We start from the raw sequence: 25468 nt of genomic DNA on the forward strand, positions 1-25468 counted from the left end.
TCCTCCTATCCCTGGGAAGATGACCTCTGATGTTATACTGTGGGTGATTCTTCAGTGTCCCACAGACTAGCTGAAACAGCTTAGGAAACCACCCAGTCCCTTCTGTCCCCACTCACCAAAGCCATCTGTTATTAATGTAAGCTCAAGGCTACTTCAATAGAAGAAAAGAGCCACAGAGAAGAGATGGAGGAATATTCTCAAACTAGAAGGTGGATCCCCACACGGAGCAAATACACACTTCCTGGTCTCACCCACTGGCCTTTTTTGGCCTGGTTCATGTTCAATGCTGAGATAAGACCAACTCCGTGCAAATGGGTCAAGTCTTGGTTTTGACCAGTGAAGCAGAGAGCCAGATGCAGACAAGAGCTTCAGCTTAGAAAAGAGAGATGCTGTCAGTTAGCATCTATCTACTCCACCCAGCAGCTGTGTCCTTCCCTCCTGTCCACTCTTTCTTACCCCTGAAGAACATCACACTGTCTAGTGTTTGACACACTTTCACACACATGTTCTATTTTAAGTCTCCAGCAACCCAGTGAGGATATCCCATCCCACGTCTCATGGATGAGAAAACCAAGCCCCAAAAGTAACTTGCTCATTTTCTCACAGCTACTAACACAAAGATTTCAAACCCAGATACCCTCAGCCTCCAAAACAAGGTTCCCAATTATCCCAGAGGTGGCTACTTTACAATTTCAGTTCTTCTTTTTTGAATATTGTCTTGCTCATCTCAGTGGGGAACTATTTTATGACATGCCAGCTTTCTGGGAGAAGTCACAGGTTACTGGCCAGGGGAGGGCCTGCACCCCCGCTTCCCTCTGTCCTTGGCCAAGATTACTGCTGCTCTCAGATCTCTCTTGTCTTCTGCATGGGAATCCCTATCTGCCATGGATGTCTGTGGACCTATTTTTAGAAATAGAGAGGAGCAGGTGGGTGGCACACAGTGAGGTTTTCTAGGAGTTTGTTAATATTTTTGTAGAGGCCACTGGGGGGTTTAAGTTGACTGATTTCCAGATAAACTACCTCCTGAGGATGACATCCTTTCTCTGCTTTTCCCTTCAACCCTCCCCATCCTCAATGCATTTGCTTTCCTGTGTTTTTCTTTTACACCCTAGGGCTTCTCCTTAGGACCCTGTGCTCAGAAGACAGGGGTATTAATAACTAGCAGCTGATTTAGCTCTCAAGAATGCTGCGAGGAAGCAGGTCTAGTTCTCCTTGACTCTGCAGGGATTGGTAGTGTCCCTTAAGACCTTTTTGCAGAGGGGACTACTGTTTTCAAGACCAGGCAAAAATGTCCATGGATGGATCTCAATGCCTTTTTAAAACTCGTGAGTTAATAATTTCATCCTAGAACAAGCACACTACTATTTTAGGGGCGGGGCGTGTATATACACAAGCCTGGAACTGGGGGAAATTTTTACCATATTAAAAAAGCGATGAAATTAAAATGTACATATGTAAAGTCTGTGCATTTGGGGGACACAATTCTGCCGTTGATGTTAAAAAACACATCATCTCTGCTCAGCAATGTTCTTTGCCTTAGTAGTTCAATGGTAAAAAAATAAAAATGCAAACACTGAAAATAAATATACTTCTGAAATTAGTATTGCATTAGAAATGTCACTTCTAATACAGTAAAGTGACTCAATTAGTAGACTATGTCACAACTGAAAACAAAAATATTAAACAAAGGCAATAATAATTGTATACACCAAAACACATTTTGTTTCAAAATTAGTGATAATATTTATTTCCAAGTACCTTCTAGTATAAGATATAACACGTGGTATAAAGACACCACACGTCATTAGTCATACATTTTCTAATACCCTCTTAACAATAAAATACACACAAAATTCAGTAAGTCCTGGCCCATGCTCTGATATGTCTGTCTGTCTCTCTCCTCCACTTCTTTTTTTTTTTAATCTCTAATATGAAATAGGAATCATTGCTCTTTAAACCAGATTAGAATAAAAGAGAACCAGTATGCACTTGATGGGCTCTGCCAGGGTCTGCTACAGTCATGTGAAGCCTGGCATAGTTGGTTTTTTTGCAAATAGAATCTTCTCTGCACAGAGGGTATACAACCAACCATAGCCAAAGTGAAATCCAGAGAAAGGAGCTGCCATTTTTCCCCTTTCCATTTCAATAGGACACATTAACCTGGTCTCAAAGCCAATTATTTTTATAGGAGCAACAGTCTCACACCAGGGCCCAACACACCCTCTATAACTTCATGTAAATTCAGGGATCAGGACCTATTGAGGCACAAGGGGAGACCTAGTAAACATGGAAAGCCATCCCAAGAGCCTCTGCCCTCTCCATCCTTGCTTGGTCCTGACAATAGCAAGGCAGCATTCCCCGACCTCCTAAAATTGAATACATCATCCTCCTGCTGCTCTCTTTACCTCCGACAGGTCCTCGAGTCAGCAGTGGTAGAAGAACCCTTGCATTTTGTTAGGAATTTTAGGAGGAAGCGGAAGGATGGGCCACACAGGTCTGAGCTTTCCTTTTGCTAAACAAGCAAGCTCTTGCTCTTCATCCAAAGCCCCAAATCCACAGGAAGAGGACAGACCATGGCTATCTTCCTACCACATAAACACAAAGCAAACATTAATGGACATTTCTTTTTTTAGTTTTCTGACAATCTCACATAACAGTGTTAAGTAATGCCCAAATATTCATATAATAAAAGCACATATTTTTTCTCTCAATTGGATCGTCTGTTTATGGAATTGGTGACCCAGTATACAAAGGCCCATCTTTGCTTTAATTGTGCCGCAGTTTTCAAAACTCCCATGAAGACGTATGTATAATTTTGGGAGGATCCAGGTACTTGCAGAAACCGAATTTGCCTCATCAAGGACTGAAACTGTTGGCCCTCTCACCCTACACTGCTCAGCACCTAGCCATTCCCAAGGGCCAGGCCTCTGAGTTAATCCAGGACCCTACCCCATCCCTGTCTCCAGTGTCCAGGCCAGACCACATACCTGGCCAGGACTACTGGCTCTGTGAAAGCCTCTGTTGAGCAAAGGGGACCAATCCCATTCAAGCTCAGAGGATTTGAGTACAAAGGGCCCTCAATGGAAACACAGCGTCAGCCACTTGGTTCTTTCTGCCACTACCCACGTGAGGAGTATAGAAAAATGGCAAGGAGGCATGGGAAAGGAAGCCTAGCCCTTGGTTTTGACTCCAGCCCACAGGCTCTCCCACACATACCTGATGTAGTCACCAGGATGCAGTAACTGGCTCAGCAAGGAAAGGTCATGTGCCTCAGGAGTTCCGAAAGCCAAGCTCTACTCTGACACCTGTGTGAAGGAGACACAAATGCAGTCTCAGAGATTCAGAGATTCACAGTCTTGGAATTTTTCACCTGAGGTGGCTTCAGGTGTAAGACTAAAATGCATAAATTGCCAAGATGACTTTGTAACATTGGGTTATATGCTCTTCTTAATCACACCGACCTCAACCATTTGATGTACCCCAGCAGCACAGCTTGCTTGGAGGGGGTGACTCAGAAAATGTGCGGTCGAGTCAAGCAGGAAGGTCTCTTCACCTGTGTGGGGTTGAATTCCGCAACCCTCTCCCCCCCCAACCCCGCCCCCAGCCTCCAGCAGCCCAGGCCCTGAAGACAGGGAGGAGCCAGGAAAATTGGTTCCCTCAGAAGAATAACAACCCCAAAAGACACATTTAAGTCATCACTGGCAGATGCATTGCTTTCTCAGGCTGAAACACCCACAGTAGAATGCATCCCAGTTCTGACTCCCGTACAGAGGGGTGATGGACGTGAGCATGTCGTTTCATCTGTCTGGGCAGTGGGCACAGTGGCTGGCTGAATTCTCAGGTTCCTTCCCACGCTTCCCATCCCCCAGCTGATATTCTGCGACTGTGGATTTACACTGGAGCTCTGGGGTCCCACTCCTGGAGGCCAGTGCTTTCCACATTAGTAATGGGGTTTGTATGAGGGGAAAAACAGTGATACTAAGAGCGGCCCTAGGACACGTGAGGGTCAGTATTAAACAGGCATCACACTTTGCAAATTAGTACTGATCATCTAGCCACAACCCTTAAGGGGAAGAGGGTCTCTTTAAAAAAAAAAAAAAACAATAAGTTTCTTTTTCTTTGAAGGAGAATTGCCAAGGATGCAGAAGGAAATGAAGATGATCAAAGATGAGGATGTGCATTTCAATCTGGGTGTGAAGAGAGGCCCCTCCTTTCCCCACTGCCTGCAGCCAGTGGTTTCCCGAGGGAAGGCTCCCCAAAGACACCCCTTCCCAGAAGCTCTCCGGGGGCCCTTTTCCCAATTTCGGTATGAACCTCCTCCAGGACACCTAGATGGATTCCCGGGGGTCTTTGAAGGAGGAGGGTCTCGGAAACGGAAGAGCATGCCCACCAAGATGCCCTATAACCACCCTGCGGAAGATGCCCCTCTCGCCCTCCACTCTGAGGAGAGCAAAAGCCACGGCCCTCCGAACCTCTCTCTGCTCTTCCCACAGCCCCCACGCCCCAAGTATGACTCGCAAATGATCGATCTGTGCAACGTGGGCTTCCAGTTCTATCGCACCCTGGAACACTTGGGGGGCAAGCCGGTCAAGCAGGAGCCTGTGAAGCCCAGCGCCGTGTGGCCCCAGCCGACGGCCCCTCCGTTCCTGCCCGCGCCCTATCCCTACTACCCCAAGGTCCCCCCGGGCCTCATGTTCCCCTTCTTCGTGCCCTCGGCCTCCCCATTCCCCTTCAGCCGCCACACCTTCCTTCCCAAGCAGACCCCGGAAGCGCTGCTGCCGCGCAAAGCCGAGCCTCCGGAGAGCGAGGAGACCAAGCAGAAGGTGGAGAGGGTGGACGTGAACGTGCGCATCGACGACAGTTACTATGTGGACGTGGGCGGGGCGCAGAAGCGCTGGCAGTGCCCCACCTGCGAGAAGTCCTACACCTCCAAGTACAACCTGGTCACCCACATCCTGGGCCACAGCGGGATCAAGCCGCACGCGTGCACCCGCTGCGGGAAGCTCTTCAAGCAGCTCAGTCACCTGCACACCCACATGCTCACCCACCAGGGCACGCGCCCCCACAAGTGCCAGGTGTGCCACAAGGCCTTCACGCAGACCAGCCACCTGAAGCGCCACATGATGCAGCACAGCGAGGTGAAGCCGCACAACTGCCGCGTGTGCGGCCGGGGCTTTGCCTACCCCAGCGAGCTCAAGGCCCACGAGGCCAAGCACGCCAGCGGGCGCGAGAACATCTGTGTGGAGTGCGGCCTCGACTTCCCCACCTTGGCCCAGCTCAAGAGGCACCTCACCACGCACCGGGGTCCCATCCAGTACAGCTGCTCCGAGTGCGACAAGACCTTCCAGTACCCGAGCCAGCTTCAGAACCACATGATGAAGCACAAGGACATCCGGCCCTACATCTGCTCCGAGTGCGGCATGGAGTTCGTGCAGCCCCACCACCTCAAGCAGCACTCGCTCACCCACAAGGTACCGCTGGGACCCCAGGCCGGGGCGGGGCACTCGGGGAGCATGCGCAGAGCCCCCGGGAGGGGGGCGGGGCCAGGAGACCTTCGCCTCCCTCCACCTGGGACGCGCGGAGCTGTGTGACCCTGGGCGAGGGGCTTCCCCCCTGAGTCCTGATCCCCTTCCTCACCTTGAAATGGGGGACGCTGAGGAGACCAGCAACCAAGTCCTTTGCCATCCAGCCATCTAGAGTCTAAGATGGGCCTAGAAATAATGTGGACAGTTTGGAAAGGAGGGTTCGGAAGGCCGAAGGAAGCAGCTGGTCCTTGTGCTGTTGCTTCTTAGCCTTCTGACACCCCTAAAATTCTGTTTCTGGAAACTTCATCCAGGGTCCTAGCATACGTGTGCCATTAGGTATTATTTACCCAAGACCAGTTGTGTGCCTGGGATATGCTAATCAGAGCCACCTTGTGGTGCCTAACATTAGGGTTGTTTTCTCCCTCAGCTGTGAGAAGTGCTTCATATATGCACATGACTCTGGGTCCCGCGGAGGCCTATGCTTCCCCTGACAGAGCCCCTGCCTAGGTGGGTGTAGGGTTCTGTGGTTTGTTTTGTGAGAGGAATGAGAGAGCATCCTTCTCTGTCTGGTTTGGTTTTATCTTCCCTGGGCTCAGGTCTTTAAGAAGGTATACAGGCTCAAGTGTTTAAATTCAGTCTAGTTGGCAACCAGGATCCTGGAGTCATTCAGGATGAAGTAAGGCGGGGCCCCAGTAGTGGCCCTGAAATCTTACCCAGCTAAGCTGACTTGGGTCTGCTTTAAGCTTCTGAAGGGGAGGTTTGCCCCACCGACTACCCTCACACTTTTGACCTCAAGTGGTTTTCTTGGCAGAAGAGACTTCTAGCAATCCAGAGTGTTTCTAAAAACACTCTTTAGTTCAGAAAGGTCACTGGAGGACTTTGCTCAGCCAAGATAACATCTCTACACCGCCATAGTGTGTTTCATGTGATAGGTCAGGACAGAACATGGGGCATTTTTTTGGCTCTACAGTGGAGATGAAATGTGTGACTTCCTTGTGGGCAGTGCATACATGGCTCCTGTCCCACATAAGGCACCTGTAGAGACCATCCCGAGAGGAGGCCCCTGCAAAGTGCAGGAACCCTCAGCAAAGAACCTGTACTGAGATTCAGCCACAAAGGGGACCATTGCTGACTCCAGGGGCTCCTACATGTGTGGAAAAGGAGTCAAAGATGCATTTCAGAACATCTAAATTGTGTAAGGTAGTAGGAAATGAGGTCAAAATAGACAAAGCAACCTGGTATCTGAAACGTCTCATTTGAATTAGAAAACAAAATACATTTTAATTCATAGTGTCAGCAAACAGTGAGAGGTAGTATTTAGAGAACAGTGTGTGTATCAGGTGCTTTAATTCTCATTTAATCCTCTTCAACAACTCTAAGAGCTACCTACAGATACTATTCTAGATTTGCAGATGAAGACACTGAGGCATGGGGTGATTACCCAGGATCTTGGACTTCAACACCTGAGCTCTGGAACGCTACTGTCAAGTCTTCCTCTTCTCCACCCCCTTCTCTCCCTCACCCCCGAAAGCCCCTACAAGCTCCCTCTCTGATCTCACTGATCCTCTCAGTGACAGGGTGGCTTCCTTTGTTCCCACAGTTGTGTCCAGGCTTCTATTCGCTTGAGTTCTAGGCCAGTCCATTTATGAATTTTACTGTGGACATAGAATTCCCTGCAGAGGATTCCAAAAAGAGTGATAAGTAGATACTTCTCCTTGGTCCCGGGTCAACTGAATCATAGATGAGTGTAGAGGCAATCTTGAGGAAAAGATGCTGAAGTAACTTTTAAAACCCGTCAAGACATAATTCTCATTAATTACAAAAATTTAAATTCACTGGTTGAATATGCAACACGCTGTTAAAATTCATCTTCTTAGGAGGGCATTAAAATTTCAGTCTCTTCATTAGTATGTATCCACACTCATCTGCAGTCATCTAGACTCAAGAGTATTCCAACTTGAAAGAGTCCCTGGCTCACGACCCACCATCTTCAGTTGAGAGAACTGTCTCCAGGAAAGGCCATGAAACTTGCCTACAGTTACATAGCTGGTAAATGACTGGGCAGAGACCTGAACTTGCCCTTGGGCACCATGGGCTCACCAGAACTGAGGAGTGCTATTTTATTATCATGTTCCAAATTAAAGAAGTGGACATTTAGGCAGAGAGACTCAGAGGTAAGCTTGGAACTTCTCTCTCCTGGGAGAGAACTCCTGTCCTGGATATCACTATGGATTCCAGACAATGCATGTTTTATTAGGTACAGTTGTTAACTAAACGACTTGTTATAATTCCATGGTAATTTTAGTTTAATGCCATGGTACTCTAAGTTTTCCTTCTGAAAAGTCATTCTGTGTTAAGATAGGTTGCAAAGGCCTTTTCAGGGAAGAGCTGTTTAGATAAGACTAGCTAATACTCTACCCATGGTATGAGTCCCTGGAAATGCTTTCAATTGAGGCATTGATGCTTAAGTATTCAAATAATTCTCCACAAACAGTAAGGGAACTAGAGAGTCTCTTGTCCTGCTTTCTACTTCAGAAAGCTATCCTCTGCCAAATTTCTCTATAGGACAGAAGCTAGCTGAGCAGAGGGTCCATAGCCAAATCACACAGAGGTCACTATAACCCAAGGGAGCCCAGGTCACTATGACCTATTGTAATTTACTGAAGAGTAGATATGAATTGTTCTGGGATTTTCAAATCTATTAATGAGAACTCGAGAACATTGGTTTGAATATGAGAAATGATATTATCACTCTATGAGGTTTTATTTTTTCATTATCATGAAGGGTAGATTATAGAGTCATTTCACATATCACATTTCACATTTCACAGTTCTCCTACCAAAATCTTTTTAATCTCCACAACTGTGCAATAGAATTAACCCCTGTAGCAACAGGAACAGCAAAGTCAGTAGCTGTCTTTTCCTCGAAAGGTCTGGCTCAGGTGATGGCTTTCAGAAAATAGGAAAGATTACGTAACCAACACCTTTCAAGAAAACAGCAATTAACAAGGCTAAAGCCAGACCATTGAGAACTCAACATCTGTCACCAGGCTCTTCATGAATTTGTGTGGCAAACAGAAGAATGTAGATGACAATTCTGATGAAAGCCTGTTACCTGCTAACCACAGTATTTTTGAATCTGCTTCTCTCCAGGGTGTGAAGGAGCACAAATGTGGGATTTGCGGGCGGGAGTTCACTCTGCTGGCCAACATGAAGAGACACGTGCTGATTCATACCAACATCCGTGCCTACCAGTGTCACCTGTGCTACAAGAGTTTTGTGCAGAAACAGACCCTCAAGGCACACATGATCGTTCACTCTGATGTGAAGCCTTTCAAATGCAAGGTGGGCAGCGGGCCCTGGGAGGGTTGCAGACAGGCAGGACTCTGAGAGTTGTGCAAATGCCCAAGGGGAGAGGGTCTCCAGGAAACTTCCTACTGTTTCATCAGGGGGGTCTCTGAAGCACAGAGCAGGTCTGTGGCTAGGCCCAGGCCCATCTGCTGCTCTGTCCTTTGCACCACGTCTATGCTCATGCCAGCCTTTAACTGGTCCCTGAGAAGTCTGCCCTATTGGTCACACTGTGGAATCAGTGTGCAGCGGGTGGAGGCAGCCAGTGGAGGAGGTCTGAGAGTGGAAGGCCCAGTTGAGGAATGAGGTTGAAAGGATGAAGGTGATGTGGAAAGTTCCCATTCCAGACAAGAGCAATCAGGTATAATACTCCTTTCCTTACAAGCCAATGAGTGGAACACAGAAAGGAGTCAGAGAGTCTTCTAGCACTGCCCCCTCCCTTCTCATACCGCACCCCCCAATCCTGACACTTAGACTGCACAGTGTGATTTGAGGGCAGGTCTCTGAGGCAGGCTGAGAGAGACTCCAAAGTTAGTCCTCTGATGACCTTAGAAATGCTTGTTTGGGCCAAGGAATAACTGTGAGCAGTCATCTGAAGTGTCTCTTTGTTCCTAAGTACCATGGAGCTCAGGGATTGAGCATCTTCATTAAAATGTCTGTGTCAGATTCATTTGGTTGAATTTCTATTTTATCAGCTGAGATAATGTGTGCACTGGAGAAAACTCAAGGCATGGACTGGTATTACTTAGAAACGTTTGGGTTTCCCAGGCTTTTCCCCCTTTCTTCCCATCCCCTACCCACATTGTTTCCCTTCTCCACTTCTAGAATGAGAAGGAATCTTGCTGAGGATTGGGTAGTTTAATTCAAGGCATGTTCTGGCACGTGCCATCCCCATCGTGAAGAGAGCTGAGGGGGAAGGAGAGGGAAATCACACCCTCAGATATTGTTAGAGCCTTTCTGTTTGAAATGGAAGTTTCCCTTCTCTGTCGCTGCATGTCTTATAGGGTTGAGATGATACTCTCTGTCCATCTGAGGGGCAGTTCCTGCTTTAATCCCTCTACAGCATGTCCCCCGTCCCCCCCTTCTTGAAGGAACCCCCTGTGAAGCCGACTGCTTTCCTGTGTTGGCCGCTCCTGGACGGGGTGAGCAGGGTCAGGAACCAGAGCTTCCCTAGATCCGTGTGGGTATTCTCTGCAGGTGGGGGAGGGAGGTTTCTCCCTCCAGCTCTTTCCTGCCACCCACTTATGTTTCCCCTCCTTTCCTTCGAGTTCCCAGTGGTTTGCAAGTCAATTTATGTCCTTCTTGAGTCATCTGGGCCGAAGGAGAAGGAAGCTGTGTGCAGAAGGGCTACATAGTGGATAGTGCCTGGTGCAAAATGAAAATGTGAGGCCCCTTGTTCAAATGTTATTAAGAATTTCAAGATGGTACAAGTAGAACATTACACCAAACTCAGGACCCTGCTGAGTTGGGGCCTGTGTGACTGCGTTGGTCACACACCCACAAAGCTAGTCCTGGCCACACAAGCCTGGGGACTCCATATATCACATCTTCTCTCTCTCTTTACGCACTTTGATTTCCTTCCTGCTTTTTACTTTGAGCCCTTCCATTTTAACAGAGCTGTTCCTGCCTGCCAGGGGTTTGCTGTCTCCTGAAAGTGGAGGTGCAAATGGGTTCTATTTGCCACTCCTCATTTGCTGTGCTGTTTCCTCTTGAGCTTCCAGCACGAACTGTATTTTTTATCTTACCAACTGGTGGCAGAACATACACATTGTTAAAACAAAAAAGGAGCCACGCTTGCGGTCCCTTCCACCCCTGTCCTGTCCAACCAACTCACATTTCCACCTTTTCAAGTCAGGTCTTGGGGTAGTTGTTAAACCAGGCAGGAAATATCTCTGAAACAAGGGATATGTCAGGGAGCAGAGGTGATACAGGAAAAGGGCTTGCAGGCTGGGTTTGATCTGGGGACGCAGAGGCAGTTCTGTTTGCCTACCTCAAGGGCCTCAGAGTGACCTGGAGGATTTCTTGGGTCAGGTGGTATCTGAGGATTTAGAGGGTTCCCTCTGGTACCAGGGCACAGAAGACGGCACACTGTAGTGCAACCTGGGCCCACTGATGCAGTGAGCCAGCCCTGCTTGAAGCTTTATGTCTCCCTTCACGAATGACTGCCCCCACCTCCTCCATCCATCCCCATGATAGTGCACCATACATGGTTCAGAGAGTGCCTGATGATCAGCTTTGTGGTTCACAAACTCAATTTGACCTCTCTCTGAGGATGGATTAAGCTCTGGATGTATGCTCATACTACCAGATTCCATAAGAGAAGGGCTTGTAGTGTGAGTTGCAAGCTCTGAAATGATGCACGGTTTATACTCTTCAGTACCAGATGGACCTGGTACGAGAACTGCACTGGTCATCTGCAAAGGCCTCCTTTTTCTGGTTGGGGGGGTGGGATGAGTTGTCCCAGAAGACCACATTGTCGGTCAGGTGGTTGCCTAGGAGAGTGTATCTATTATTAGAATAAACATAATTGGATGATGAAGGGTATGTTTGTCAAACAGGGGGCCCTTCTCCATTCTTAGACATTTCTGGAACAAGGACAGGCATCAGTCACCTCGATGGAGAGCTCTCTGCCTGCTGGGAAGTTCCAGAAGCACTGCCAGGTTCCTCCTCTTTGTCCCCATCTCCCCACAAAGTGCTGCCCTTCTTCACTTCAGAGGAATCTCAGAGCATGTCTGAGTTTACACATGACGTTGTAGGGCTCTGTGTGTTTGTAAACTAGCTCCAGATCCCACTATCAGGTGGACCGTCTCGAGATGGTGTCCTGTAGACCTTGCTCCCCATCAGTGTTGCTGTGGCTTCTTGGAGATCTGGTAATGTGTAGAGGTGATGGTGCTTTGGGAGTTAGGTACAGAATGGAGGGCCATTTGCTCCTTGCTACAGAATTCATAGTCAGCCACCAGTGGCTGTCTGGCTGCACAGTGATGCCGGAGAAAAGGCCCAGACAACTAAACCCGAGCTTTACTGTGGTCACAGGGAAGAGTCACTCCCCTCACACGGTTGACATGACTAGAAAAAAGAGGCAGGCCTTGCTCCAGTCATACTCCAAGAGTTAGCTCTGTCTCCTTTACCCAGAAACTTATAACAAGGGGAGACTGTTTAAATAACAGGTTCTAATTTCTTGGGATTCTCACCACTAAAAATCCTTCCTAACATACAGTGCTCCCCCGGTTGCAACGTGAAATGGTCCTCTCTGCCCCATGCTCAGTGGAAACAGCTGTCCACAGCAAGCCGAAACAGTCACTTACTGTGAGATTAAGCATTAACAATAAGATGGAAAATTAGAGGGGAGGAAAGGTTTCCATTCTATGTTTCTATTTTTTTTCTTATAAAAAAATTACTGCCCTTCTGGGCTCTTATGCTACTGGCTCCACTTCTGGACTCCCTGCTTCTTGGAGCCAGCTGGAGTATCTCCAGAGACCTGCGCCTGTAGACTTAAGCCCTGTTTCAGAAATATGCTTCCCAGATTCTGCGTAAGCACGCAGGGGTTGATTTGGATGCTATCCGTGTAGCAGTCACACTCCATAATAGCAAAGAACCAGCTGCCGTCTTTGGGAAACCTGTCCAGGAAAAGCAGCCATCCAGAATTTCCGGGACACATTCTCCTTTGAGATGGGTGAAGCCAGGAGCTGCCTAAGTTATGAATCACCAGGTCATCTGCAGCCTCGTCTGAAGTAGAGGCTTGAAGGCAGAGGGCAGAGCTGATAGAAGAGGATGAGGTCTCCTTGAAAAGGGTCCCGCCACCCTTGCCACCATGGCTTGGCTTCCTGCTCCAGCTCTTGGATGCTCCACGGGGGACAAACCAGGTGGGGGCTTTTAGGGGCCCAGTACTTTAGGTTGGGGCTCTCAGGCTGGCATTGAGGGGGTTAAGGCAGTGACCAGATAGCAGCCTTTTGGCAGCAAAGCCCTCCTCAGCAGAAGGAAGGATATAGCTGTATGAACTGCCTGCTTAACAATGCCTCACATGTCCCCAGGGGCCCGCCTGCAAATAGATTTCATCTTGCTTTCTCTTGTACTTTTCAAAGCTTCCTGTTTTCTCACGGTCCTTTTGGACAGTTTACAGTCTCTCTCTCCCTCCCTCCCTCTCTCTCCCTTTGAGGAAAGGAACACCCTTCTTATTAAAAGAGAGAGAGAGAGAGAGAGAAGAATGTAAGGGAAGGGCAGTTTAGCAGAGGCCATTCTCCTCGGCTGCAGGCTTTAGCTCTTTGACCTTTTCTCTTAGAATAGGAAAACACAGGCTTCCTGGTGCATCTCAGTCCTCAGGCTCAGATTAGGCCGGTTGGCACGGAGTAGCGTGCCTCTTCTTGGCTCTGTGGGGCTCTGGCCCAGTGCTGCCCGCTGCCATCCCCCAGTCCATGCACACAGCTGACTTCTTGGCGTCGCTGGCTGTCCACGTTGTCACTGCAGCTCACAAGAAGTTACCTGAGGTGTTTCTGGCCCTGGACCAGGGAGGGAATGGGCATGAGGAGGCCAGAATTTGGAACCGCTGTAAGGATGAGAGAACAGGGCATCGGCCAGCTGTTTAAAGGGCCGAGAGTCTGGGTGCTGCATAAAGGGATCTCAAAGTCTGCAAGTCAGGATGAATCTTCTCTTTCCATCCACATTTCTCAGTGCTGGGTCAGGTACAACTACTTCCGTTTCTAGATGCCTCAAGTGACCTGGCAAGTATTTACTCAAAGGATTCCTTACTTCATCCTCCTTTTCATACTTCGTCCAAATAATCTGGTTTAAGAAGCACTCTTATCTTTAAAGATCTATTTCCAGAATTTAAAAGAGTCTACTATGTACCTGATAATGACAGTAATTAGAGCTAATATTTATTGAACTCTTACTATTTCCCAAGCCCTTTACATGAATTATCTCATTTGATCCTTACAACAACCTTCATAAGAAACTGTTATTATCATTGATATTTTACAGAAGAGAAAATGTAGCAAGTTCTGTCTCCTTGTGGCGTTTCACCATCACCTCTCTGCTCTATCTCAAAGCCTAATGATCTATGCAACCCATTTTTAAAGGACAGTTCAAAACATTTGTTCAGGGGCGCCTGGGTGGCTCAGTCAGTTAAGTGTCTGACTCATTCTCAGCTTAGGTTATGATCTCACGACTTGTGAGTTCAAGCCCTGCATCGGGCTCTGCAATGACAGTGTGGAAGCTGCTTGGAATTCTCTCTCCTTCACTCTCTGCCCCTCCCCTGATTGTGTGCACACACTCTCTCAAAATAAATAAATCAAACTTAAAAAAATTAAAACAAAAACATTTGTTCCAATTTTCTATTAAATGTTGAGGTTCACCTCCATTTAAAAAAGTAGGCATAAAAGTGGGTATTGATAGGGGCTTCTGGGTGGTTCAGTCATTTCAGTGTCTGACTCTTGATTTTGGCTCAGGTCATAATCCCAGGGTCATGGGATCAAGTTCCAAGTCAGGCTCTGTCCTGAGCAAAGAGCCCACTTAAGATTCTCTCTCTCTCTTAAACAAACAAACAAACAAACAAATGTGACTATTGACAGAAAAGCTGAGATTTAATGTCAGAGACACACTAATACCCCTCACTAATACCCCTCACTAGAGCAACTGGAAGTTCAGGAGGGGCAGACTGGTTGAGATGGCCACCTGTCCCATGAAATCTGAGATGTCACCACTCCAGTAGCTTCCTGTATCAATACCTTCCCCTATTTCAGTCTCCACAGACCTTGGCAGGAGATGATTCAGCAAGTCTTGACTTGGGCAAGCTCTTCACCTCACATATCATTATTATAGGGGGCCTTGACACAGACTGACTGCTTTTCCCAGGAGAAGAATCTAGAGTTTTGATGCTCCCTCCCAGCTCTTCTTCCTTCCAGTCTGCCTCCCCTTCTCTACTATAACAATTTTTCTGGGGGCTCACATCTCAAATCCCACCCAAGGGTGCCATCTTTAATTCACCTAGTTCTCCTCCTCTGGCCTCTGTTTATTAACAGTGACTAAAAAGTCTCCCTCTGAATGTCACAGACATAAAATATCTTCTACACTGATGCATTGTCATGTGAAGATGGTCTTCTGAGAAAGATGAAGAGGCCAAGTATTCTAGATGAGGACCAAAGGGCTTTGTGGATGAGTTACAGGCTGAAGGAAGAAGCTAAGGGTGCCTACCACAGAGATGTGAATAGTGTCCAAGTATCTTGGGTCCTGAATTAATTATCTCTATCCTTCTGCCACTGAGGATTTTGATTTACAAACTAGTGTGTATAGGGTTATACAGATTACAATGAGGGTAAGGAAGAGTTGGTGATGGCTGCTTTTTGGAATTTTTGCATGGGGTAGTGATGTTTTCCTGACATGTTTTTTTATTCCCCCAGCTAAATACTTAGATATTTACTAAATGTTACTATGTATGTAGCCCTGTGCTTGATACTGAAGTTGGCCACAAAGAAAAGGAAGGAAGCCCTTGCATTTCAGAAGATGACTTAGAGCAACTTTTAATGCTCAAAACAGCTTTAAGAGTTGACATACCTCCATTCAACCCTGTGATGTTCTCCACTGGTTGACCCAATAGGCTACCATAAACCATGAAGAACTCTGATACACAAAAAATTAGATTTTACCAACAGCACAAAAATACGTCCTTTACCAGTGACCCTCAGATAATATAGCTGACCAGTAATGCCCTACAGTGAACCTTCCCTAAGGCCATATGCCTTGACTTCAGGGGACAGTATCATTTTAACATCCTAATATACGCATGTACCACTAAAAAATGTCCCAGGAAGTTCAGTTATGAATGAATTGAGTCAGAAAAATATTATGTAGGAAAACACACACTGGGTTATGTTAAAGGATCTTAAAACATGGCTTGTCTAAAGCTGAGGCAGTATGTGGGAAATACTTATCAGTAGCCATTCTGATGTGTGTGCACCTCTCTGTGTGTTGGGGTGGGAATGGGATGGGGAAGGGAGGTCGGACCTTGAATTCCAGGATCATTCTGACCACCAAGTTGCAGCAGCTGTGGCAACAATAAACAGTTGGTCATTATCACAACGGTGATCTCTATCTTGCCTGCAGTTCAAGGTTGAATAAGGTGCCTGCAAATACTTAATGAAGAGACTTTATTCTGTGTCATAATAAAAACAAATGGCATTGCTAAAGGTTGGGCTAAAATTCTCCTTTATAAAAACCTTTCGGAGTCCAGCTTCTAATATCCTAGCAACTAGAGATAATAACTAAAAGTAGAATCTCCCATTTATAGGAGCCAAGTACAGAAGGTACCCATCTCTTCAATTCTGTCTGGCTTAACAACCATGAGACTCCAAGCTTGGACTAGTGCAGTAGTCTAATTAATCTTCCAGCCTCCAGTTCCTCTCCTCCTTTGTGTCTTATGTTTAATCACCCATAGCTTGTGCTGTTTTCAGATCTTTTGCTGCAGCGTCACTCCAAATAATCAGGAACCATCCCACGAACCAAATGGGATCTACTTTTTCTAAAATGACTCAAGACTGGAAATACCTAATGTAGATTCAAAGCTAATTCAAATCTCTAGATTCAAAGCTTTTTCCCCCCTTGGCCAGGATAGAGAACTGGATAAACTAAGCTAAGCTAATAAATAATGCTCTGCCAGAACTTTCACACATGTACAAAGTTGAATCACAGATTGATGGATCTTACAAAACTTCCTCTATTGAGAATAAAAGAAAGCAAGGATCCATCCCACATCTAGGCTTCTCCCCAGCATGTCACAGTTAGATCAGCACTCTCAGCCTTTCCCCGCTCAGGTCACCTTTTCAAATGAGTGTGGTGTGCAGCTGCTCTGAACATGGAGTGTGGGACACCAGTATGCCGAGTTCACTCTTGCCAGGGAGGAAGTAAAAAGGGAAAAAGTACTTAAAAGTCCCAAATATGAATCATTTAAAAACACAGAACCAATTATTCATTATCCACGCATGGATTATTTGTGACAAAGTTGTCACCCCAGCTGGCTGCCTCTTACCACCCAGCATTCTTTGCAGCTGGTCTCCCAAGGTCTCTGTTTGTTAGGTCTACCCATTTCTTCCTTGGCCAGCATAACTCCCATCTCCATGGCCACCTGAAGAAAACAGTGCCTTCCTTCATAAACATTCAGTCCAGTACCCCCAACATTGTCCCCGAAAATGTCTCTCAGGGCCAAAGGAAAACTGGTGTCAGCCTTAGGGGCCACTGGACCCTGAGTCTTCTCTCCAAGGATCTTTTACTCTATATCGCTGCCCTCATGACATGGGCCTCTGAGGTTAGGAAAGGAAGGAAAATGTTCCCACCTTAACACTCAGGCCCTAGCACAGACACAAAACCCTTCTATGTATTCCTCCCGGCACAGCCAAGGAAGGGCTGGGGGACAGCAAGAGGGTGGAAGTCACCCAGAGCAGTGGACTCTGTTTTACACCTTCTGCAGCTGCATGGATTGCCTTCGAAAAGGCAGTTCTGTTCTCTCAAAACAAGCTGGAGAACCACTTTTCTGATCCATCATGCATCTGCACTTTGTTGGAAATGGAAATGACAAAAAGGAAGAAATGAATAAATCATGTTTACAGCTGAGATAATATTTTCAGGATTTCAAATCTCTACCCAGAGGAGAAGACACACTCCTTCCCTTAGATCTCTCTTTTGTTCCTTATAACTTTGCTATCCATACCAATAATAAGCAAATTAAAAAAATTAGAAATGCGTTGAAAGATACAGTCTAACAAAAGAGTTGTGTTGAAGACACACAGGATGGTGTGGTGGTTGACCATGTGACCTCTGGTGTCGAGTGACCCGAGCTCATTATTCCAGCTCCAGTACCCATTAGCTGTGTGCCTTGGCCAAGTGCCTTAATCCCTCAGTTTGCCTTTCTGCAAAATAGGGATGATACAGCACCCACCTTATAGGATTGATATGAGAATTAAATGTGATATTCCATGGCAGATTTAGGACAGTATCTTCCATGTTATCAATGTCCCATAAACATTAAACAAGTAATCATATACTTACTGTTAAAGTGAAGCACACTTTAAGCAATTGTTTTTCAGATCAGCTTTTCTCCTTTTCTGCAGCTAGATTTCGAAAGAAGCTTTACTAGCTTTGCAAGTGTTGCCTTGAGTTGAAAAATCCCTGTGCAATAGGAACACAAGCCCATGAATCCAACTCTCCCTGCTCCACCTCTGGGCTTGGGCACAGTCTAGACCCTCCCTGATTTCACTGGGGACATTGTACTTGGAGCCCACGTAAAACACCAAGATCCAAACGAAATGAAAACCCATCTGTCCTCACACAGGCCTGCATGTAGGTTCACCTGGGCAGGGCCCAGCACTGCGAGTAACCTGTCTCATCCTCATCACTGTTTCTGACAGCTGTGTGGGAAGGAATTCAACCGGATGCACAACCTAATGGGCCACATGCACCTGCACTCCGACAGCAAACCCTTCAAGTGTCTCTACTGCCCGAGCAAATTCACCCTGAAGGGGAACCTGACACGCCACATGAAAGTCAAGCATGGTGTCATGGAGAGGGGGCTCCATTCTCAAGGTAAGCACTCTTCCAGGAAGCACCCAAGGCTGCTGGGGCCGGTGGAAGACAAAAAAGGGAGCTGAACTGGTATTTAGGAGGCTTTACTTTGGGGGGAGGTTATTCTTATTGTTGAAAAAGGGATCATTTTGTCAGGACCACAGCAGAGCAGCAGAAGCAGGCTTACAATGTTACTCTGGCAAATACAGTGCTACTGTCTGAAGGTAGTAAGTAAATGCCAATCACAGAGGACAGATGAGAACATCGTAACCATGCCAGTTAGTACGATTATCAGTTCTGCCTTGTCTCTTTTAATCGTGACAGCAGCTCAAGGCTGGTGGAGCTTCTATTATCCCCATTTTACAGATGGGGGAACGGAGGCTTCAAAAGAATGATCTGCCCAAAGTTGCTCAACTGAAAAGTGGCAGAGTCAGGATTTGAACACAGACCTTCCTTTGAATAAAGCCTTTATTGTATCCATTTCATTGCACTGCTGTTAAAGGACACGTGGTTTTTTCTTTTTCTTTTTCTTTTTCTTTCCTTTCTAAAAAAACAGGCATGGAAGCTCTGCTTCCATAGAGGGATGTGTGTAGCAGGCTGGGTCTCCTCCTGTTCGCAAGCAGATGAAACCAGGGATGGCTTTCCTGCTTGATAGGGCGCGTGGCCCATCTGCAAAGCAGGGCTTCTGTCTCCCCCACTGAGTCCTAACTGAACTGCTAAGAAGTTCTCGCCTTCTCAGTGCCAGGGCACTTAGCTGTGACGGGTTTATGTTCCAGATCCACTGACTTCAGCAGGTTGCTCTTTAGCTACTTAATTAAGCAGTCCTTCAATGAACAGGCAATAAATGCACCTCTGTCCAAAGCAGTGCACTAGGTGCCGTGGAAGATACCAGGGGGATGAGACCCTCTTTGCTCACTAGAAGGTCCATGTGAGGGGAGAGAGGATGCACAGTTACAGAACTTACAAAGTCACGTTCACTGCTGTTTGCTGACACCAGTATGATTAACACATGGTTCTGGGCACTTTGGAAATCCTCTTGCTTGTTCCCACAGTGTCCCAAAGTAGACTGTGTTGTTCTCATTGTATATAAGAGGAGAGCAAGGCCAATGGGCATTTAAACTGCTTCATGTCACACCACAGGTCTGAAGGCAGAACTGGGATCCCAACTCGGGAATTTCTGAATTAAGCCAGTGCTTACCATACCAGGCAAACACGAATTTGTTCATGTTGCCTGCTTCTCTTACCCTTTCCAGAGAGGTGGTCAAGCAGGCACACATATTCATAAATAAGATGCACATATACTTCCACAGCATGAAACAGAATGATGATAGTTTTCATATTTTTCACCTACTGAGTTTATAGTTCTCCTGAGTGACGGGGAGCTGTGGTCATCATAAAACAAAGCCCAGAGTTTATGCAAAAGCCCTGAAAAAAATTCTGGAAAAAAACAAAAGCAGTTTTCTTTTCCTGAGATTAGTTTTTTCCTGAATTCTTTGCATCTATAGTTGCCTGAGCGATTTTCCAACTTAGGCCTGGATTTTTCCAGAATAGGTGAAGTTTGTTCAGTCCCTGGGGTTGGGGACAGAAGGCAACGGTGAGACATTCATCCACTTGAAAGCTTAACCTGGTCACCACGACTTACCCCATATGGATGCTCAAATCCTAAGAGGCACCTAACAACTCTGTCATTCTTCTGGAAAAATAAAGAGCATCACTATGTATCAGAGAGATGCTTTGAAAGTTAACAGACTTTCAACAATTTAAATGTTTTCATCTACAAAAGGTATTAGTGCTTTTTCACTCTAGTGTTTGAAATGGATCAAAAATCATGACTCAGATTAAAAAGAGCCTTCTGTGCCCCTGACAAGATTAAAGTTGTAGACAGATTCACTGTCTGACGATATCATAAGGCAGGCAGACCTGGATCTGCCCCCACCTGAAAAGCCTGGTTCTGCCCGGCTCCTCCTCGGGGCCTAGCTATTGATTCACCAGGGACAGACACCTGCAAGATCAAATCAGGTGGAGCCCTACTATGTGTTTTGGGCTCTTGAAAAGTCCCTGCCTACAGGGTCCTCAAACTGAAACTAAAACTGAGGCCCTTTTGCATCACTATGCCCAACAGCAGGGATGCTTGTGGTTGGATACTGGGGCTTCCGGGGGTCCTCAGGGGGATCTCTTTGTGACGTCTCTACTCTGTCTGAGCTTAGGGGGCCCGTTATAGGGCCGCCTCCTTGGCCCCACTGGTAGATTTTTGTGGGGTTTTTTTCAAGACGAAAATATCTTTGTTATGATTTTATTTCTTCTTCTGCTCACTAAAAATAAGAAATACATTAGAATTGAAGAGAAAAATGTCTGAATCATGGAATTTTTGAGATTTTGATGTAAATTCTTCCAGATATTTTGATAAAGATATATAAAATTGGGTCTACACTATAAATAGATATGGTAAATATGTTTTTACTTAAAATATATAGAGAATACGTTTTTATAACCATTCGTTAAGTCTCTACATCTTCTATACATGGTTCATTGTATTATTTATCTAAACAAACCTCTATCATTTCAGTTTCACTCTAAAAAATGTAGTGATGAGCATCCTTACACATAGATTTTGTGCACCTGTGTGACTATTTTCATAGTTTAAGTTCTCAGAGGCGTAATTGCTAAGTCAGAGCTGTGCTTATTTTAAGCTTTCAGTGCATGTTGCCAAATTTGCCTTAAGGAAGTTATACTCATGTAAACTTCATCTATGACAAGGCCCTTCTCTCCACAGCCTTAACGGGAAATTTATTTTTAAAATATAAAATCAAACTATACTAAGTGGCCTTGGGTACCATCCAGTGACCCATTTCCACAGCGTTTCCCAGGGCCTGAATATTGCTTTTGCTCTCACAGGCTTCGGAAGGGGGCGAATCGCCCTGGCGCAGACGGCGGGCGTGCTGAGGGGTCTCGAGCAGGAGGAACCCTTTGACCTTTCCCAGAAGCGTGCGGCCAAGGGGCCCACATTCCAGTCAGACGGGGAGAGCGCCCGGGGCAGCTCCTGCCATGAGGAAGAGGAGGAGGACAACACCTATGAAGCGGGGCAAGACAGCCCCGGCCTGGACCCCCAGCCCGGGCAGCCCTGCACCCCCCAGGCCCTCGCCACCCAGCCGGAGCAGGCTCCCAGGGCGCTCAAGGACACCTGTGAGGGACAGAAGGAGGACAGGCCGAAGGGAGAGCACCAGGAGAGGGGCAAGGACAGCCTGGAGGCCGAGGGCAGCCAGGAGAGAGAGTCTGCGCACAGGGCAGAGTGCCTCCGCCTCAGGGCTCTGCAGAGTGCTCGGAGGGGCCCCTCCTTTTCTGATTACCTGTACTTCAAGCACAGAGATGAGAGTTTAAAAGATTTACTGGAGAGGAAAATGGAAAAACAAGCCATGCTTTTAGGTATCTAAGTGGACAGCTTTAAACTTCCATTTGGAAAATGAGGACCAGGCAGTTCGAATATAGCTTTCTGCACGAGCTGTCATTTGCTGGAGACTGGCAAATGGCGCAGATCTTTACAAATGGCCTGGACTGAACGAGCAGGGATTGTCCTCACTAATAACAAATGCTGCTCTGGTCATTCCTTGGGCCCTTGATCTTTAACACGTATGAGGGGGCTTCTTCACTGCTATTTCATGCTTCTCCAGTATAATAAACTGTACATAATCTAGATACCTAATTATAAGCGGATGATGAGGTGCTTTCAGAAATTCTGTTTTCCTTTGACTAATAAGTAATACATGGTAGATTCCTTTTTAGTTGCAAAAATGTGCTGCTTGACATGTTACCTTGTTAACAATGATTTAGTTGAATGTGTGGAAGTTATAGTATTATTTTTTCCAGATAGATGAAAATATTAGTAGTTGTATATATATAAGAATCACCTTTCCTGAACCATCCAAAATACCAAAATGACGAAGGAGGGGGAGGTATTGAAGAGAATATTCTCAAGTAGCTGCTGCAGATAAAAGATAACATTTTAAGAAAACATGAATAATTTTAGCTAATGAAAACCCAGCAGAACTTAGATCCTTGCCTGGGTCTGCCTTATTCTCCAGCAGCTTCCATCATCAGAGGTGGCGTGGGGCGTGTGTTTTCAGATGGTCCCCAAAGTGGTCAGTGTGTCCAGGCTCACCCCTTATGTCCTGAGTAGAGCTCCTGCCTGGAGACCTTGCTCTGAGGCCTCATGCCCCACAAAGCAGCCTCAGGAAGAGCTGTCGCCTCATGTGCGGTGGGTTTCTCAATCCCAGAGCCAGGGGCATGGGGAGGAATTCTTGAAATCGGAGCACAGCTTATTTAGAGTATTACAATAACCATCAGGTAATTACTCAAGATTCTGAGCTGTGTTCTCAAAGCTGTCTGCACATCAGAATCATCTAGGGAAGCCTTAAATAGCGAGGCTGAGGCCTCAGCCCCTGAGATTCTGATTGCATTGGTCTAGTGGAGACCCAATATGGGTATTTTTAAAGAGTCCCCCAGATGATTCTTCTGTGCAGCCAGGGTTGAGAAAGACTGATGAGGGTAAAATGGTGGCCCCCAAGACCCCTTCCAGGCACTCCATAAGTATTTGTTTCTGGCTTCAGATTCATTAAAATATAGAGGAGGAGACCTTGAACTCATACTGCTGACTTAGGGCTTCTTAACCTGTTCTGTAAGAGCCTCTTGACACAAACACGTACATGCACGCACACAACACACACACACACACACACATTCTTGTATAATCACACAATTTTGTACTACAAGATGATGCCTCTGATGTTTATGGTCACTTAATATGTTTAAAAATACATAGCCCACCTACAGTGACTAATTATTTCTTCCTAGATGCTTGAATCATGATTCTAGTCAGTGGTGAAAACTATCATGGGTGGGTTGAGCCCAGCAGTAGGCTTTCCTTAGGCATGGGTGCTGAATAAAGCAGTGCTTACAGGATGTCACCTACCTGTGACTGGCCAAAAGCAGTAACCCTCTGGTACTGTTTGTGTTTATGTAAAAACTGCCTCTTGGTTGGTAGTTTCAACTCTTGTTCGTAGAGGTAGGTACTGTTTATTATCTTGCTTTGTCTCCTCCTAAAGTTCCCAATACGTTTCTTTAGATGACCTGGCCCATCTCTGACTGCTGGATGTGGATTTTTCTTTTGGCCAAGGTGCTTCCCCCTCAGCCCCATCTGCTTCTAATCATCTACCTGTGGGCTTCGTCAACCCTTGACGCATTGCTCCTGCTCCCGTGCTTAGTGCTCTTTCTTTCAGCCTCACCACCACGACAAAGTGCCAAAGCTGCCTGGCTTTCCTACTGCCACCCATGTCCTGAGGTCAAGTACCGGCAAAGGGGATGGTGAATGGAATAGTGTGGGTTTCTGTGGTGCAAGCACAGCTCTGTGCCAGGAAACTGTCCCAAGTCTTCAGAGGGGCAACCTGCCTTCCATTCATTATTAATATAGCTCATTAGTGCCTCTGATGAAATCACTCAGGAGGCTGGCAGCATGGTCTGTGAGGCCTCTGGCTCTTGGGGTCCTGTTACGTGTTCATTCTTTCAGTAGCCCTGTGTTGAAGAAATACTGTGGGGGCTGCAGACTTCCAGTTGGTTCTGGGTATGCCTAGCTGGAACAGGAACCAGGAAATCTAGAATAGCAAGCTCTGGTCTTTTCCAACCAAATGAATCATGTGGGTATGTTTGAGGAACAAGTTCATGTTGAGATGGAGAGAGCATGGTCTAGAATGGTGGCTTCCAAATTGTGGATTGAGAAGACAGAGGTCCCTCTTGGGCCCCTCCAGAGCTGCGAGGGGAGAAGGAGAGACTCTCAGCCCTCATGCCCACTTCATTCAAAATGGCTCAAATTTCATCTATTTTTTATGTTAGCCTTCCAAGTAACATTTCATTTCGAGGGCGAAAAAAATGTCTAAGAAAAGTAATTTAAAATGTGTTATGAAGTGTATTATAAAGTCTGTTTTTAGTTCTTGACTCTGGGTATGAGAGACTTAATTAGATCTAGCCCGATAGTAAATATATACTGACTTTGTGAGAAGTATGGCCAAAATCTTGGTATTGTATGTTGCTGAGTGACCAACATCCTGGTTTGCCGTGAATGACACTGGTTTATACCTTTGTCCTGGGGTAACTAGTAAGAGTGCCACCTTAACTCTCAAAAGTATCTCAGTTTGGGTGCCTGGGTGGCTCAGTCAGTTAAATGTCTGATACTTGGTTTTGGCTCAGGTCATGATTTTGTGGTTCATGAGATTGAGCCCCACATTCGGCTCTGCATTGACAGTGTGGAGCCTGCTTGGGATTCTCTCTCACCCTCTCTCTCTGCCCCTCCCCTGTGCTCGCTCCCTCTCACACTCTCTCCCTCTCTCTCTCAATACAGAACTTAAAAAATAAATAGGATCCTAGGGGTGTCGGAGGGGCTCAGTCAGTTAAGCGTCCAGCTCTTGATTTCGGCTCAGGCCGTGATCTCATGGTTTTGTGAGTTCGAGCCCTGGATCAGGCTCTGCACTGACAGTGCAGAGTCTTCTTGGGTTTCTGTCTCCCTCTCTCTCTGGCCTTCCTCCACTTGCTTCCTAGCTCTCTCTCAAAATAAATAAAAATAAAATTTTAAAAAAGTATCCCAGTTTCAGTGACCAATTATATGGACGCTCTGTGCCTAAGTGCAGAGCTAAGAGAAGAGTTGGCCAGCCTTGCCTAATGAGCTAATTTACCAGACTGAAAACCTGAAGGAGAGCCCAGGGGGATCACCCAAAGAGAATGAAGGGACAAAACCATCCAAGGTCACCAGCACTCTAAGGGCCAGGACAGCATGGCATTCATCTCCTTGTGACACTCTGAAAATAGGTCACTACCAAATGCTTTCCAGGCTTTTGACCATTGTCACTCTGAAACAGCCAACTGACCAGTCAAGTGGCATATTTTTCTTTTATCTCTTTTATTCAGGCCTATGATTACCTCCCCCACCCCCGCTTTTGACTTCTAATTCCTCTTTCGTTCTTTCTTTTTAAAAATTTGACTCCCCATTGGCCATGAGACTG

At 46.4% G+C, this 25468-nt stretch overlaps 1 protein-coding gene across 1 annotated transcript; it reads left to right on the plus strand.

Annotated features, from left to right (window-relative positions):
* The first annotated feature begins 4139 nt into the window (after window positions 1–4139).
* Window positions 4140–24664, plus strand: ZNF366 (zinc finger protein 366). Its single transcript, XM_039242066.1, has 4 exons — window positions 4140–5471; window positions 8679–8870; window positions 18269–18443; window positions 21318–24664. The coding sequence occupies exons 1-4, from the start codon at window positions 4140–4142 to the stop codon at window positions 21851–21853; spliced, it is 2235 nt and encodes a 744-aa protein (XP_039097997.1). The 3' UTR covers window positions 21854–24664.
* Window positions 24665–25468: the final 804 nt, after the last annotated feature.

Source organism: Hyaena hyaena, unplaced genomic scaffold, assembly GCF_003009895.1.
Source record: "Hyaena hyaena isolate Hyena2069 unplaced genomic scaffold, ASM300989v1 scaffold_205, whole genome shotgun sequence".
In the NCBI taxonomy this organism is placed as follows: Eukaryota; Metazoa; Chordata; class Mammalia; order Carnivora; family Hyaenidae; genus Hyaena; species Hyaena hyaena.